Below are 13321 nucleotides of genomic sequence, written 5' to 3'. Positions count from 1 at the left end.
ACTCCTCCCAGGAAGATGGTTATCTGGCTGGGAGCAGGGGTTGAGGAGTGATGAGGAAGTTTGTGTCCTTCGCTGTACCAGTTTGGAATGGACTCTTTTTTTGTTTCCCGACTCCACTGAGATGGGATAGACAAGGAAGGGTGCAGTTTGATTCAGATACTGCAAACTTTCACAGTTCTTAATAAGTTTTACTAGGTTTTCTTGAACAGATGTTTCTTAATTTGCTCTACATTTTTTTGCATAATTTCCACGTTTCAGTGGGGACCATGTCCGTGGAGCTCCTCATGCTGTCACACCTGAAGTGGAATTCCCTGACCAATTCTTTACAGTTCTAACCATGGACCACGTAAGTTGATGTTTCTGTCTCCTTTGTGAACATTTATCTGTGTCTTCCAACCAAGTAGCCCTTAAAGCCTGCCCCACATCCCCAGTTTTTCACTTTCTAGTAAGAGCTGGAGTCTAACAGCACAGTGTACCTCCTGTATGCCTATATATTCTCCAAATAGTGTTCAACACTCTTTTGTGTTGAGTCTTTTTTTCAGAGCAGCTCTAGAGTAGAAACAGAATCCCTAAATTGAGGTATTTACATCCTTCTTCATATTCTTGGGTAGAGAAAACGTGCAAATGGATCCATTTGATGACATGGGCAAACTCTGTACTTCTCCTGAACAGACCTGATTTTCCAGGTTGATTGGATTTGATGTTGACTGGTCTCAGTCATGGATAAATAGATGATTGTAGACTTCCAGAATTGGAGATCTTATCCAACCTAAATGTCTAAATATAATTAAGGCTGATCTATTTTCACCAAGCAGTCTACTTGGTAGCCACTAAAAAGCATTTACTAAATAATTTTTCATTAGAAGTTGTAATTCTTATCATATAATGTGAAATGGAGATTAACAGGGATGAACTTGGCATTCTAAGAAATTTTAGAATATTTTAATATCCCATTTTCTAAGTTAGATATTTTTCCTGTACAGAAGAGTGAGAATGTAGAAATTCACCATATTTGATAATTCATGCAGTAGGCACACAGCATGCAATGTGCATGTAGACAGTTTCTTTTAATTTGTATTTTATTTCCAGACATGCTTAGCTAATTAAGAAATCTCATAGTATGCAGGAAGGTTTCTCTGAATCAAAAGGATTCTTTAAAAACCTATCAATAATCTTGGAAGCACTAATTTCCTTACTTCCCATACCACAGGCTTCAACCCCAGGCCTATTTATTTATTATTAGACCCCTTCCTGTAATGCAGCTCTTTATTTCTTGTTTTTTTTTTTTTTTTTTCTCAGAAATGTTTCATTCAATTTTACTTATAATATGTGGTGTGTTTCAGGAATTGGTGACATTCAGGGATGTGGTCATCAGCTTCTCTCAGGAGGAGTGGGAATATCTGGATTCTGCTCAGAGGGATTTGTACTGGGATGTGATGATGGAGAATTACAGCAACTTGGTCTCACTGGGTAAATATAGCTTTTCATGTAACTTAGAATGTGTTCTATAGAGTTATCAGTTGATATTCAATGAACTCAAAGCTATTTTTAAAGAAACTAGATGAATTTCTTCTCCCAGCTTCCAAAGGCATGGATTGAGCCTTGTGTTGGAGATGATACCTCCATTAAGCATCTTTACCATTCTTCATGGCGTCCATGCCTTCTCAGTCCCTTCATGTAATTTCTACCTTCCTTGATACAAGGGAGCTGGATTTGACTTGTAGGATACACACAGTGGATCCTTTGACACGTCTACTATATTGTGTTTGAGCCTAGAATTGCTATAAATGCTTTATGTTACTTTCTTACCCACCTTCTGGGAGAACAGCTAAGAGGCTGTGTCCTGGTTTGTTATGTAAAAGAATCTGTATACTTCATGCAGTTAGATTGGTAAATAGAATTCATATCCATTGCCTGCCACAAGTATTGTCTTACACCTGGTGTGTGGTTAAAGAACTTTGCATTTAACGTTTAAGTCAGTATTCCAGCAAGAACCTTTTAATATTTTAGAAAGCTGCTTGTTTTCCTCTCAGCTCACATAGTTCTTGCCTTGTACCAGACCCTGCTTGAAGCAATTTTAATGTACTAAGTCATCTAATTCTTCAACTCTAAGACACATATCCTACTTGTTCTGTTGTTCTTAGAAGAGACGGCTGAGGCAAAGGGTACTCAGGCAACTTCTCCCAGGTCACATAGCCACTTAGTGTCACAGCAGGTTTTCTTACCCAAGCAGTTTGGCACCAACCCTGGTATTCTTAACTGTTACAACGTACTGCCTCTCAAGACAAAGAGTTGGCATGGGAATAAATAAGACACTTCTTTACCTGTCTAGCCTTCTGGTCTCTTTATACTTTGTAATTCTGTGGTCACTCTAAAGTCAATGTTCTTTCAGTCTTCTCTTATTTCTCTTCTTGGAAGTCTTATTAATATCACTTCAACTTTATTTATTAAAAACTTGACCTATTCTCAAAGGTGTTTTTAGAGCTGGTTATAATTCTTACATTTTCTTATACCTTATGTTACATTTCTTTGTTGTAAGCAGAGTGTTGCATTTCTAAGTCAGTTGTGATCACCTTACTGGAGGAAGGGAAGTTGCTCTGGAGGGTTGCAAGGGATGTGACAGGTACACAGAGCCAGGTGAGTGAGGGCTTGATGAAGCAAGGAAAGCCATCACCAGAGTAAAAAGCCCAGCTTGTTGAGAGGGGGGGCCTCTGTGATGTTTTGGGGAAACTCCCTTTAAAGCCCTATGGAAAAAATGCCTGACACTTGGGGAAGCAAATTAAGATCTTCCCCAGTTCAACCAACATTTCCCCCAGTTCCTCTTGTATTTAGACTTATGTAAATGTCTTTATTGACCAAGAAATCTTGGTCATTTATATACTCAACATTTAATTAGTGTCTACACTGAGACAGATATTGTGCTAACCCTATTACTACAATGGTGAGAGAGACCAATACAGACCTTACTGTCAGAGAGTTAACATAGTAGTGAGATACATAATAAAGAGTTAAATAAATGACTAGAGAATTTATCATGTATCACTAGATATGTGCTATGAAGAAAAGTAAGCAAAATAAAGGGATAAAGAATGATGGAGAAATAACTAATTCAGATATTATGGTCAGAAAGTGATCTCTGTGGTCTTAGTTTGGCATTCTATGGGTATACAGTTCTTATCAACAATTCACCTAATGACTTTTACAAGTGAAAATCTTCATCTGAATCAATGTTTTTCTAATCATTCCTTGAACATTTCTTAGTTACTCTCATGCTCTTTGATAAACTTGAAATCTAGTGGGAAAGGCGGCAAGAATGTTTGATTCTGTTCTTTGTATGATCATAACTAAAGAGTCGCCTCAAATGGTACACTTGAACTTTTCTGACCTTCTCTTATTTATGTATCATTATGTATTTGTTTATTTTCATTGGTTCAGTGTACTTTTAGCCCACCACGGCCTTTGATTGTTGATGCCTGTTTGTACTGAGTAATTCCTAATGGTGATTTTTATGTACCTTTGATGTTGATCCTTTACCCTTTGAGTTTATTTTTGCTTTTTGAAGCATCCCCAGGCTCACCCTGTACTTTCCCTATCCCAAACGAGACACCTGAATTGGTTAAAAGTGAGTTCTGGTCTTCTATGTTCCTATGTGTTTTGTTATTTTTAAAAAAATTTAATACCAGCTACAAATTTTATTTAGTCATTTACTTGGCATGTTTTAGTGCACAAAGTATTTTTCCCCCTTTTGATTCTTGGATTGTCAAAATGGTGGTCTCTTCAAGTGATTTCTGTGTCCTTTTGGCATGACCCATTAATGTCATAGAACTTTCTTGCTTTCTGTCACAACAATCAAGGGCGCATCTTCCACCTTCCCTGCTCGAGGTCTTGACTCAGATCTCTACTTTAGGAGTATTATTATTTACTTATTTATTTATTTTAGGTTCATTACCTGGTTTATTGCCACAACCTGGGAAATAGTCATGCTTATGATGTTTTTGGTTTCATGGGAGGTATTTGACAGTTTTATCTCTAACAAATTGGTCTTTTTTCAATTTTTATGGCTTCTGGAGTTTTCAATATTTATTTACCTAGAAAATAACTCATAAGTCAACATTTTTCAAATTGACTAGTATAGGAGTCTTATTACATTTTAAAAATACCCTCTGTGATGGTTCTTGTCCTTGTTTGTCACCTTAGTTTTTGTACTTATTAATTCTATTCTTTATATGTTTTCTAACTTGACACATTCTGATTGTGTATCTAGTGAATCCTCCCCTCACCTTTTCTTTAGGTCACTTTGTTCTTTTCTATCTTCTTGAGTGGGATATATACATTGGTTGTTTTCATTCTTTCATTTTATTAATATAAGCACTTACATCCTTACTTTTTATGTAACTATTGTTGAGTTCCATAGTATTTAACATGTAATATTTTCAATACCATCATTCTCCAAAAGTTTTATAATTTCATTTCCAATAAACAGTTATTTGGTAGAAAGCGTCTTCATTTCTAAGTGGAAGGGCTTTTAATTTACTGACACTGCCATTTGTTTATGATTTTATTATTTTAGTCAAATAATCATGTTTATATTATTTCACTTTTATTATACATAACATAATTCAGTCACGTGAAATTATTTTTGCCCTTTATCGTGGAGTGTTTATCAGCCACTTTAGATTTTCCTTGGTTTGTCCCCTCATCTGATTTCCAGTCTCCAGCCAGGTCCAACAGATCCTTTGTTACAAAACGCCTTACACTTTTGCCCCCTTGACCATTTTTTGCATATCATTCTATTAGCATATTCTACTTTTCAGCATAGCTTTGTTCAGAATTGCATAAGCCTTATAATATGGTATATACCTATTATAATATCTAAAATAGTCTGATACTTTTTCAGGAAATATAACAGTGGTTAGTTTTGAGTACAGGAGAATTGAAAAGTCTATTGGGGAAAAAGCATGAAGGAAAACATTAAATATAGACTAGGATTTCAGTAGGATAGATGAATAATAGTGAAAATGCTACTGAAGAGAAGTAAATAAAAACACTACCTTTATTGACATGTGGGATAAAGAAAATCATGGTTCTGTATGAGAGGGAATTAAGAGCAGTGATGGAGACAATATGAGCTAAATGGAGAGGCAACTGGAAAGCAATCATTTATAAACACTCACTATTCTTATATATGAATGTATCTTACTATATTATAAATTATATATATATAATCACTTTATTATACTGTGAGGTTTTGAAGGTGTGGAGACATGCTCTAACTGTTGCATTATTCTTACAGTTACATAATTATTTTGATAACTGTATTCTCAAATGACTTGTATTTGTAGTACCTGCTTTTGTTCTTAGAATCCTTTCAACCAGTGATTTACTTTTCCTTTAATTATCAGCTACTATGACCGTGGGACTTGCTATTCAGTGGCACATAAAAGAATGATTTGTCCTTTTAAAGTTTAAGGAATGAGGCAATGAACAGTATGACAACAGAGAAAATTACTGAGTACACGAATTAAAAAATGGCTATGAGGGCAAGGAACTAGATACTGGAATAGAGACACAGATATGAAGTTACTCAGTCAGCTAGGACATCATTTCTGAGGGTAATAACTTTTAAACCTGGACAATGAAAGGAGGTGATGTAAAAGGAATCCATTTCTGAGAAATGGAACATCCTGTGGGCAGCTCTAGATGATAGGAAATGTGGTTTGATACAGGAGGTGAAAAAAAGATCAGGTGAAGGGGGATAATGGATTAAAATGTTGTCTGACAAGCAGCACCCACCTGTTATCCATGGTAAAGTATTTGGATTCTGTTGTAACAGAACAGAAGAAAAATAACAGAAAATTGATAGTATCTATAGATGATCAAATTTTGATCTGCGTTTGCAGTATCTCTATGAGATACTGATGACTAATTCTGCATTTATAGGTGTTCATTCGGTTTATCTGGATTAGTTTATGAACATCAGTACTTGACAGGCTTACTAGGTGATGATCAACACATCAGTTTCAGGCCCAGTGACTTAATCTGCTTTCATTATCACAAACCTCACAATCTTATATCATGCTCTTACTCACTGAGCTCACTTTACATTTCTTGAAATTTGATAGCAGTATTTTAATCATTCACTTATACTATAAACTATTTTCAGTTTTTCTCCTGTGCATTTTATAACTTTTATTTTTGTGATGCATGAAAAAAGAAAAGTTTTTTTTACCTTTCTTTCAGATTTGGAGTCCAAGTACGACACAAAGACTTTACCTATAGAGAAGGACATTATTGAAAAAAATGATTTTCAGTGGGAAGTAATAGAAAGTAGTACATCAGCTGGCCTTGAGAACTCCATTTTCAGAATTGATCAGCAAAGCAAAAGGAAGATTGAAGTACAAAGACCTGAAGTGGGATATTTCAGTCAAATGAAAATCATCTCTGAAAAAGTGCCCAAGTATAAAAATAATAGTTCTCTTACATTACATCAAAGAATCCATGACAGGGAGAAGCCCTCTGAATTTAAGGACTATGACAAGGTCTTTAGTTGTGACTTAAACCTTGATGAGTATGAGAAAATACATACTGCTGAGACCTATGAGTGTAGTAGATACTGGAAAACCATTGGAGTAGATGACTCACATGCCCTACAACTGAATATTCATACTGCTGTGAAACCTTGTAAATATATGGAATGTGGGAATGCATTTAGTTTTTATGAAGACCTTAATGTACACCAGAAAATCCATGATGATCAGCAGTGCTACAGATGTAAGGAATATGTAAGGACTTTTAGAAAATTTGAAGAAATTACTCCACTTCACAGGATTTATGATGGTGAGAAACCCTATGGATGCACTTTCTGTGGGAAATCTTTTAGAGTGCATGCACAACTTACTAGACATCAGAAAATCCACACTGACGAGAAACCTTATAAATGTATGGAATGTGGCAAGGACTTCAGATTTCATTCACAGTTAACTGAACATCAGAGAATTCATACTGGTGAGAAACCATACAAATGTGTACAATGTGAGAAGGTCTTTAGAATTAGTTCACAGCTTATCGAACATCAGAGAATTCATACAGGTGAGAAACCTTACACATGTAGAGAATGTGGGAAGACTTTTGGAGTCTGTAGGGAACTTGCTCGACATCAGAGAATTCATACCGGTAAGAAACCCTACGAATGCAAGGCATGTGGAAAGGTCTTTAGAAATAGTTCATCCCTGACTAGACATCAGAGAATTCACACTGGTGAGAAACCCTATAAATGTAAGGAATGTGGGAAAGCTTTTGGAGTAGGTAGTGAACTTACTCGACATCAGAGAATTCACAGTGGTCAGAAACCTTACAAGTGTAAAGAGTGTGGGAAGTTCTTTAGACTTACTTCAGCTCTTATTCAGCATCAGAGAATTCATAGTGGTGAGAAGCCATATGAATGTAAGGTATGTGGGAAGGCCTTTAGGCACAGCTCTGCGCTTACAGAACATCAGAGAATTCACACTGGAGAGAAACCTTATGAATGCAAGGCATGTGGAAAGGCCTTTAGACATAGTTCTTCCTTTACAAAACATCAGAAAATTCATACTGGTAAGAAACCCTATGAATGTAAGGAGTGTGGGAAGGCCTTTAGTGTGGCCAGGCACCTTACTTGATATTAAACAAGTTATACTGATGAGACGTAAAGGTCTTTTGTTTCTGAGTTTCACTGGGAAAAAACCTGTGCATTCAATAAGAAGCAATCAAGGAGATTCACTGTCTCTCATTAAATCTGTTTCCAGACTATATGGCCGCTCGAGAAGTAGAATTGTTCATTCATAGGAATAAATACTTTCAGCTTTGTTTCAATATCACCAAATATTTCTCCTTTTTATATCAATTAACATTCTGAACATCCATTTATGTAGGATGGTCCCTATTAATCCATTTCTTAAATTTGTTGGAAATCTATTTCCTAACTATTAAGTGAGTTATTTTCACATGAGTTTCTTGCCCAGGGATGTTTTGCTTGTAATTACTTTTGGTGTTTGTGTTTTTGCTCCTTTGTCTATTCATTGTTTGGGGCTTATGATTGCTAATATTACACAAATACATCTTTACAATTTTTTGCTTGTAATACATGGCATATTTTTCTTTAGAGAGTTAGAACTCCCAGTCAGCTACTATGTGGTTTTAAAGTCTGTGGCCCTGCATGGTGTTTGTGTAGATTTGTTTGTTTGTTTTCTATTGATTGTTCTAATGGGAGACGTTAACCTTTCCATTGTCATAAAATATTTGAATTATTTTTGAATTTCTATTTTGTTTTTACACAACAGATTTCTTTAAATACCTACTGAAACACAATTCCTTTTGAGCAGTCTTTTTCACCTCTAGGCAGTATCAACTGGAATTCAAATAAAATGAGCACTTAAACATTTCATAAAATATTTGAATACAATCTTATCAGCCTCTTAAATTTGTTAAGCAGCTTTAAAGGAGGAGGAAATCTACAACTACTGCAATGACCATAAACTGATCACTGAACTTACATTAAGAGTGTTTACAACTCTATTATTACCATGGCTTCAATTGGGTTTTGTATCTCAGTGTTGTCTTACTGTGTTTTAGCAGCTTAATAATCAGTAAACCTTTGGTTTTAAGTAAACTCACCTGATTCAAGGGAAAACCAAGAAGAGGAAGAAGAAGAAAATGAGACAGTCAATAAGGCTGCAAATCTTAGCTGCCTATCATCTCTTTCTTAGGACAGTTGGCCTGGTTATTTAATCAATGTGATCACAAGCCACTGGTTATTAGATTTTTATAAGAAAATTTACCTATTATATTTATGTTACCATCATTCATTAGATTTTAATTTTTGAAATTGGCTCTTTCCCAGAATTTATGACTTCTTTCAAGTTTTACATAGGAAGAGGAGAATAATTGTTACTACCCATCTTTGAAGTAATTCAACTGTATTATAATTATTAACAATATTATTAAAAGCTCACTCTATTTACTGAACTATCATGTGACCATACTGATTTGCTCTTCAATCCCACTTCACCTGGTCATTCTGAGTTACCATCAATGCTGATTAATTTCTCTCTTCTTGGTACAGTACTCCAGAACTGCTTGCCCAACACCTCTTTGTGTGCTTTTATTTATTTATTTTTTGCTTGCTTGAACAAATTAAAACGAGCTATCTAAACCTTATATATGAACTTAAAATTAATGACAGAAGTAAAATAACCGTATGTCTTGACATTTACCTTTTGAAATCTGTAATGAATAGATGAAAAAAATTGATGAATACAGCATACCCTTATCACGTCTCCCTCATTTGTAATTATACCTACATTTCAATCACATTAACATTTTTCTTTGAACTTTTTAATGAACTCTTGTCTGTTCACAGACTGCTACTCTAATAAACCAAAATGCAATTGTTGTTTTTGATACTTCTTATTGGTGCTTAAATTGCTAAAACTTTACTCCTTTCCATCTTCATTTGCTCCTTTATCCTTTCCATGTTTTCCCTAGCCTACTTGGAAGCTTTGGGTTTTTTCCCCCAATACAGGATGTTCCAGACCCATCCTGTTTACTGCTGCCCTTAACCATGAAATTAGCTACCTCGAAGAAAGAATTCTGGTTCAATTTAGTGGTGAATTATTCTAATTAATAAATGTAAAGGGAATGAGGGAAATAGGAAATCACCATAATAATAATGATCATTATATACAAAATCCATAGATGAATGGTAAAATTTGAAGGTGAAAGTTTAAGGAAAAATGGGATATTAGAATTGTCTCAAAGTATCTCTCCCATGTATTTAATTAGAAAGATAAAACATTGCATACACTACTTTAACCAAATGATCACCAATAGTAAGACATCGGCATCAAGGTGATGCTCTAAGGACTAACACTTGGGTAGTATTCTCACCAAAACATGCATAACCATGATCATGCAATGAGGAAACTTCAGGCGAATCCAAAATGAAGAGCCTTTTGTAAAATAACTTACCCAATACTCCAAAAGTTTATAACCTTTCTAGGTCATGAAAGGCAAGGGAACTAAATACAAGGCTGGACTGTGGGTTCAATTTTTGGAACATTAGTGGAGAAAACTTGATGAAATCCAATTCAAGCCTGTCATTTGATTGGTAGTGTTATACCCAATGTTAGTGTCCTGGTTTTGATCATTGTACTATAGTAATGTAAAATGTTAACATTAGGCAAACTGAGATAAAGGTGTATGAACACTTTGTAGTCTTCTTGCAATTCTTTTGTTAAGTCTCGAATTAAGAAAAAAACCAAACTTCTTTCCAGCCAAAATGGGCATAATAGAGGCTGGATTTCTTTTCCTGCCTAAATAATAAAACACTAGAAAAAATGAGAAATAATGTTTTTCAGACATTGGACACCAGACAACACAATGATAATGCCTAACAAAGTGTAAACAGATGTGAGAAACACACCTGACCCAGCTTACTGCCTGGACAGCATTTCCGCATCTCAGCACAGGGTGAATGCGGGAGGAGCTTCATCATCTTCCTAAAGATGGAGCTGAGAGTCCAGGGAGGCTTTAATGGCTAGAGCAATTATTAGGCTGTAATTTGCCCGGCAGATTATTGAGCTAAGTTCTTATCAGTGCATGAGGTCAAGAAGACCACCTGAAGCCAGCAGAAGAAATGGGTAGGAGCACACATAATCCTTGGAGCTCACACAGGGCCAGGAATCACTTGTGTCCCCATCAGCAAGAGTGGTAAATCTCATAATTTACAGGGCACTAGTAAGATTATGCAAAAAGCTATTGTCTCAGTAGAGAAGCAAGTTAGCACTGCACTAAGGATTTCTTGGTTTCACCTAGCAACCCTTAAAGCAAATCATGAACAAACTTTCCAGGTAGCATAACTATATCCCAGAACAAAGCTTGCATATATTTATAGAAACGCAAAAATACCAAGCACAGTGAAGGTAACTTTCATGATATCTGCTAGTAAATCAATTTTACCAGGAATGTAAATAAGGAGGAACGAATGACTATAATGAGAAAAATCAAGAAATGACAAAAATAAATTTTACATTTGATAATAGATGCTGACAGTACAACAACCATAACTTATTCTGCATTTCCAACAAGGAAGACAGGAGATTGACCATGTTAAGTACTAAAGTGGCAGATATTTAAAAGACCCAAACAAATCTAGAGGTTAAATATAATGTCTGAGACTTTAAAACACAGTGGATGGGATTAATAGATTAAATACTGCAAAAGCAGGCATTAGTAAACTTCAAGATGTAACAATAAAAACTATACAAATTGAAACAGAGTGGAAAACAGACTGAGGAGATAAAAGTATCAAAGAGCTGTGGGACTTCAAATAGCCTAATTACATGTAGTTGGGATCCCTGGAAGAGAAGAGTAAGAATGGGCAGGGGACAAATATTTGAAGAAATAATGGCTGAAAACTTTCCAGATTTGATGAAAACTGTAAACCCACAGATCCAGGAAGTTCAACCCATCCCAAACACAAGAAACATGAAGGGGAAAAAAAAAACTCCAGTACCCCAAGGGAATCGCAACAAACCTGATTAAACTCCACGATAAAGAGAGAATCTTAGAACCAGCAGTAGAGGGGGAAAAAAAAAAAAACCAAAAACAACAACCCTCTGTACACGCAGAAGAGCAAAGGTAAGAAAGAAACCTTAGTTCTGGATACGATGGAGTAAACACATTTTGTCCTGTTACTCCTCAATTATTAGACTTAAAATCTGTGGAAAAAATATATGAAACAAATTTAAGAATCTGAAAGTTGGAGAAGTGAAGGCCAACTGTCTGGACCTTGGGATCTGAAGAACAACCCGACTCAATGGTGAGTTCCCTGAAGGAGAATTGGGTGCTTTGTGTTTTGTCTTCCTGTATATTCCAACCTCGCACCAGAGAAGCCTGAAATCTGAAATGCCGCCAGGTGCAAACAACTACCAAAACACGACACAATAACAATCAAAACACCAAAGCTACGCTTTCCCTAGCCAAAGAGCTCAGAAGGTTGCTGCCCTGCAGAACCGAACCCTTTGACAATGCCAACTCTACATTAGCTGAACACTAAAAACAAAAAGTACCAATCTTCCACACTGTTATGCACAACAGCTAGCAGCGCCACCCTACCTTCTTGCCAGTTAGCATCTGTGATGCTTTGTGTGCCCACAGCATATCACCCCAGCCCAGCATTAAAGTGGCAGTGCCCCCTCTCCCAGTGGTCACATGCAGATTCTGTGTGTAGGCAGAGATCTGACTACCATCCTAGCCCATCAATAATGGGCAGCTACAACTATGTAGCACTGACTGCCATCCTAGCCCAGGAATCATGAAGCACACCTCATCTCCTGGCTGGCAGGTGCAATGGAAGTGTGTAAGTATAGAGTGCTGAGTACTGTTGTGACTTGGCACTTGTCAGGTGGTGTTCCTCCTCATACTATCTGGCAGGCATTTACAGAGGCAGTGTGTGAACTGCCAGTGCAGTATCACTCCAAAGCAGTAGTAACAAAGGCCCTTTCCCCTTCCAGCCAGTGGGGCCTCCAAATACTATGTGTGTAAACTGAGCCATGACTAAATTTGCTCTTATCAACAAGTAGCAAGATTTACATAAGAACCACGGTATGATTAGATTATACCCCAGATCACCAGGGTACAGTAAAAATTTACTCATTCTCACAAGAATCAGTAATATTCAATTTGAATGAGAAAAGACCGGGGGGGGGGGACACCTACCAAAAACAAGATGACAAAGATATTAGAATTATCTTACAAGGATTTTAAAGCTACTATCATAAAAATGCTTAAAGCATGGCATCTACCTAAAAACAGAGCTTCAAAATACACAAAGCAAAAACTGACAAGGTAACAATAGTTAGAGCCTTCAAAACCACTTTCAATAACAGCTAGAACAACTAGGAAGATTGTCAACAAGAAAGCAGAAGACCTGAACAACAGTATAAATCAACTAGATAATAGGCATCAACAGAAACTCTACCCAATAACAGCAAAATACACATACATTCTCCTCAAGCACACATAAAACAAATTTCTCCAGAATAAAACACACCTTGTGACATGAAACAAATCTTAATAAACTTAAAAGGGTTAAAAATCATATGAAGTATATCCAGTTATGTAATATTAAATTAGAAATAAATAACAGAAAATTGAGACATTCACAAATATTTGGAAACTAAACACATTACCAATAACTTAAAAATCAAGCAAAAAGTAAGGAAAATTAGAAAATACTTTCAGATGAAAATGAACCTCATGAGATGCATACAAGGCAGTGAAT

General features: G+C 36.0%; 2 protein-coding genes across 7 annotated transcripts in view; one reads left to right on the top strand and one right to left on the bottom strand.

Moving 5' to 3' along the window:
* Positions 1-13321, top strand: part of LOC105072622 (uncharacterized) — a 166551-nt gene that overhangs the window by 85595 nt on the left and 67635 nt on the right. The window contains 3 exon segments of the mRNA XM_074371187.1: positions 259-346; positions 1344-1470; positions 6241-7635. Of these exon segments, the coding sequence (XP_074227288.1) occupies positions 259-346; positions 1344-1470; positions 6241-7635 (1610 nt within the window).
* LOC123618230 (uncharacterized) overlaps positions 1-13321 on the bottom strand; it is a 93622-nt gene that overhangs the window by 64886 nt on the left and 15415 nt on the right. For 3 of the 6 annotated variants that reach the window (XM_074371149.1, XM_074371148.1, XM_074371150.1), the window contains 2 exons: positions 6230-6273; positions 5794-5821 (listed from right to left, as the gene is read on the bottom strand). The exons of the other annotated variants lie outside the window; for them this stretch is intronic. The gene's annotated coding sequence lies outside the window, so the exon portion shown is untranslated. The remainder of the gene's footprint in view (positions 1-5793; positions 5822-6229; positions 6274-13321) is intronic. 6 annotated transcript variants of the gene reach the window in all.

The sequence above is a fragment of the Camelus bactrianus genome, chromosome 9 (assembly GCF_048773025.1).
Source record: "Camelus bactrianus isolate YW-2024 breed Bactrian camel chromosome 9, ASM4877302v1, whole genome shotgun sequence".
Classification (NCBI taxonomy): Eukaryota; Metazoa; Chordata; class Mammalia; order Artiodactyla; family Camelidae; genus Camelus; species Camelus bactrianus.
This window is presented reverse-complemented; position numbering and strand designations above follow the sequence as displayed.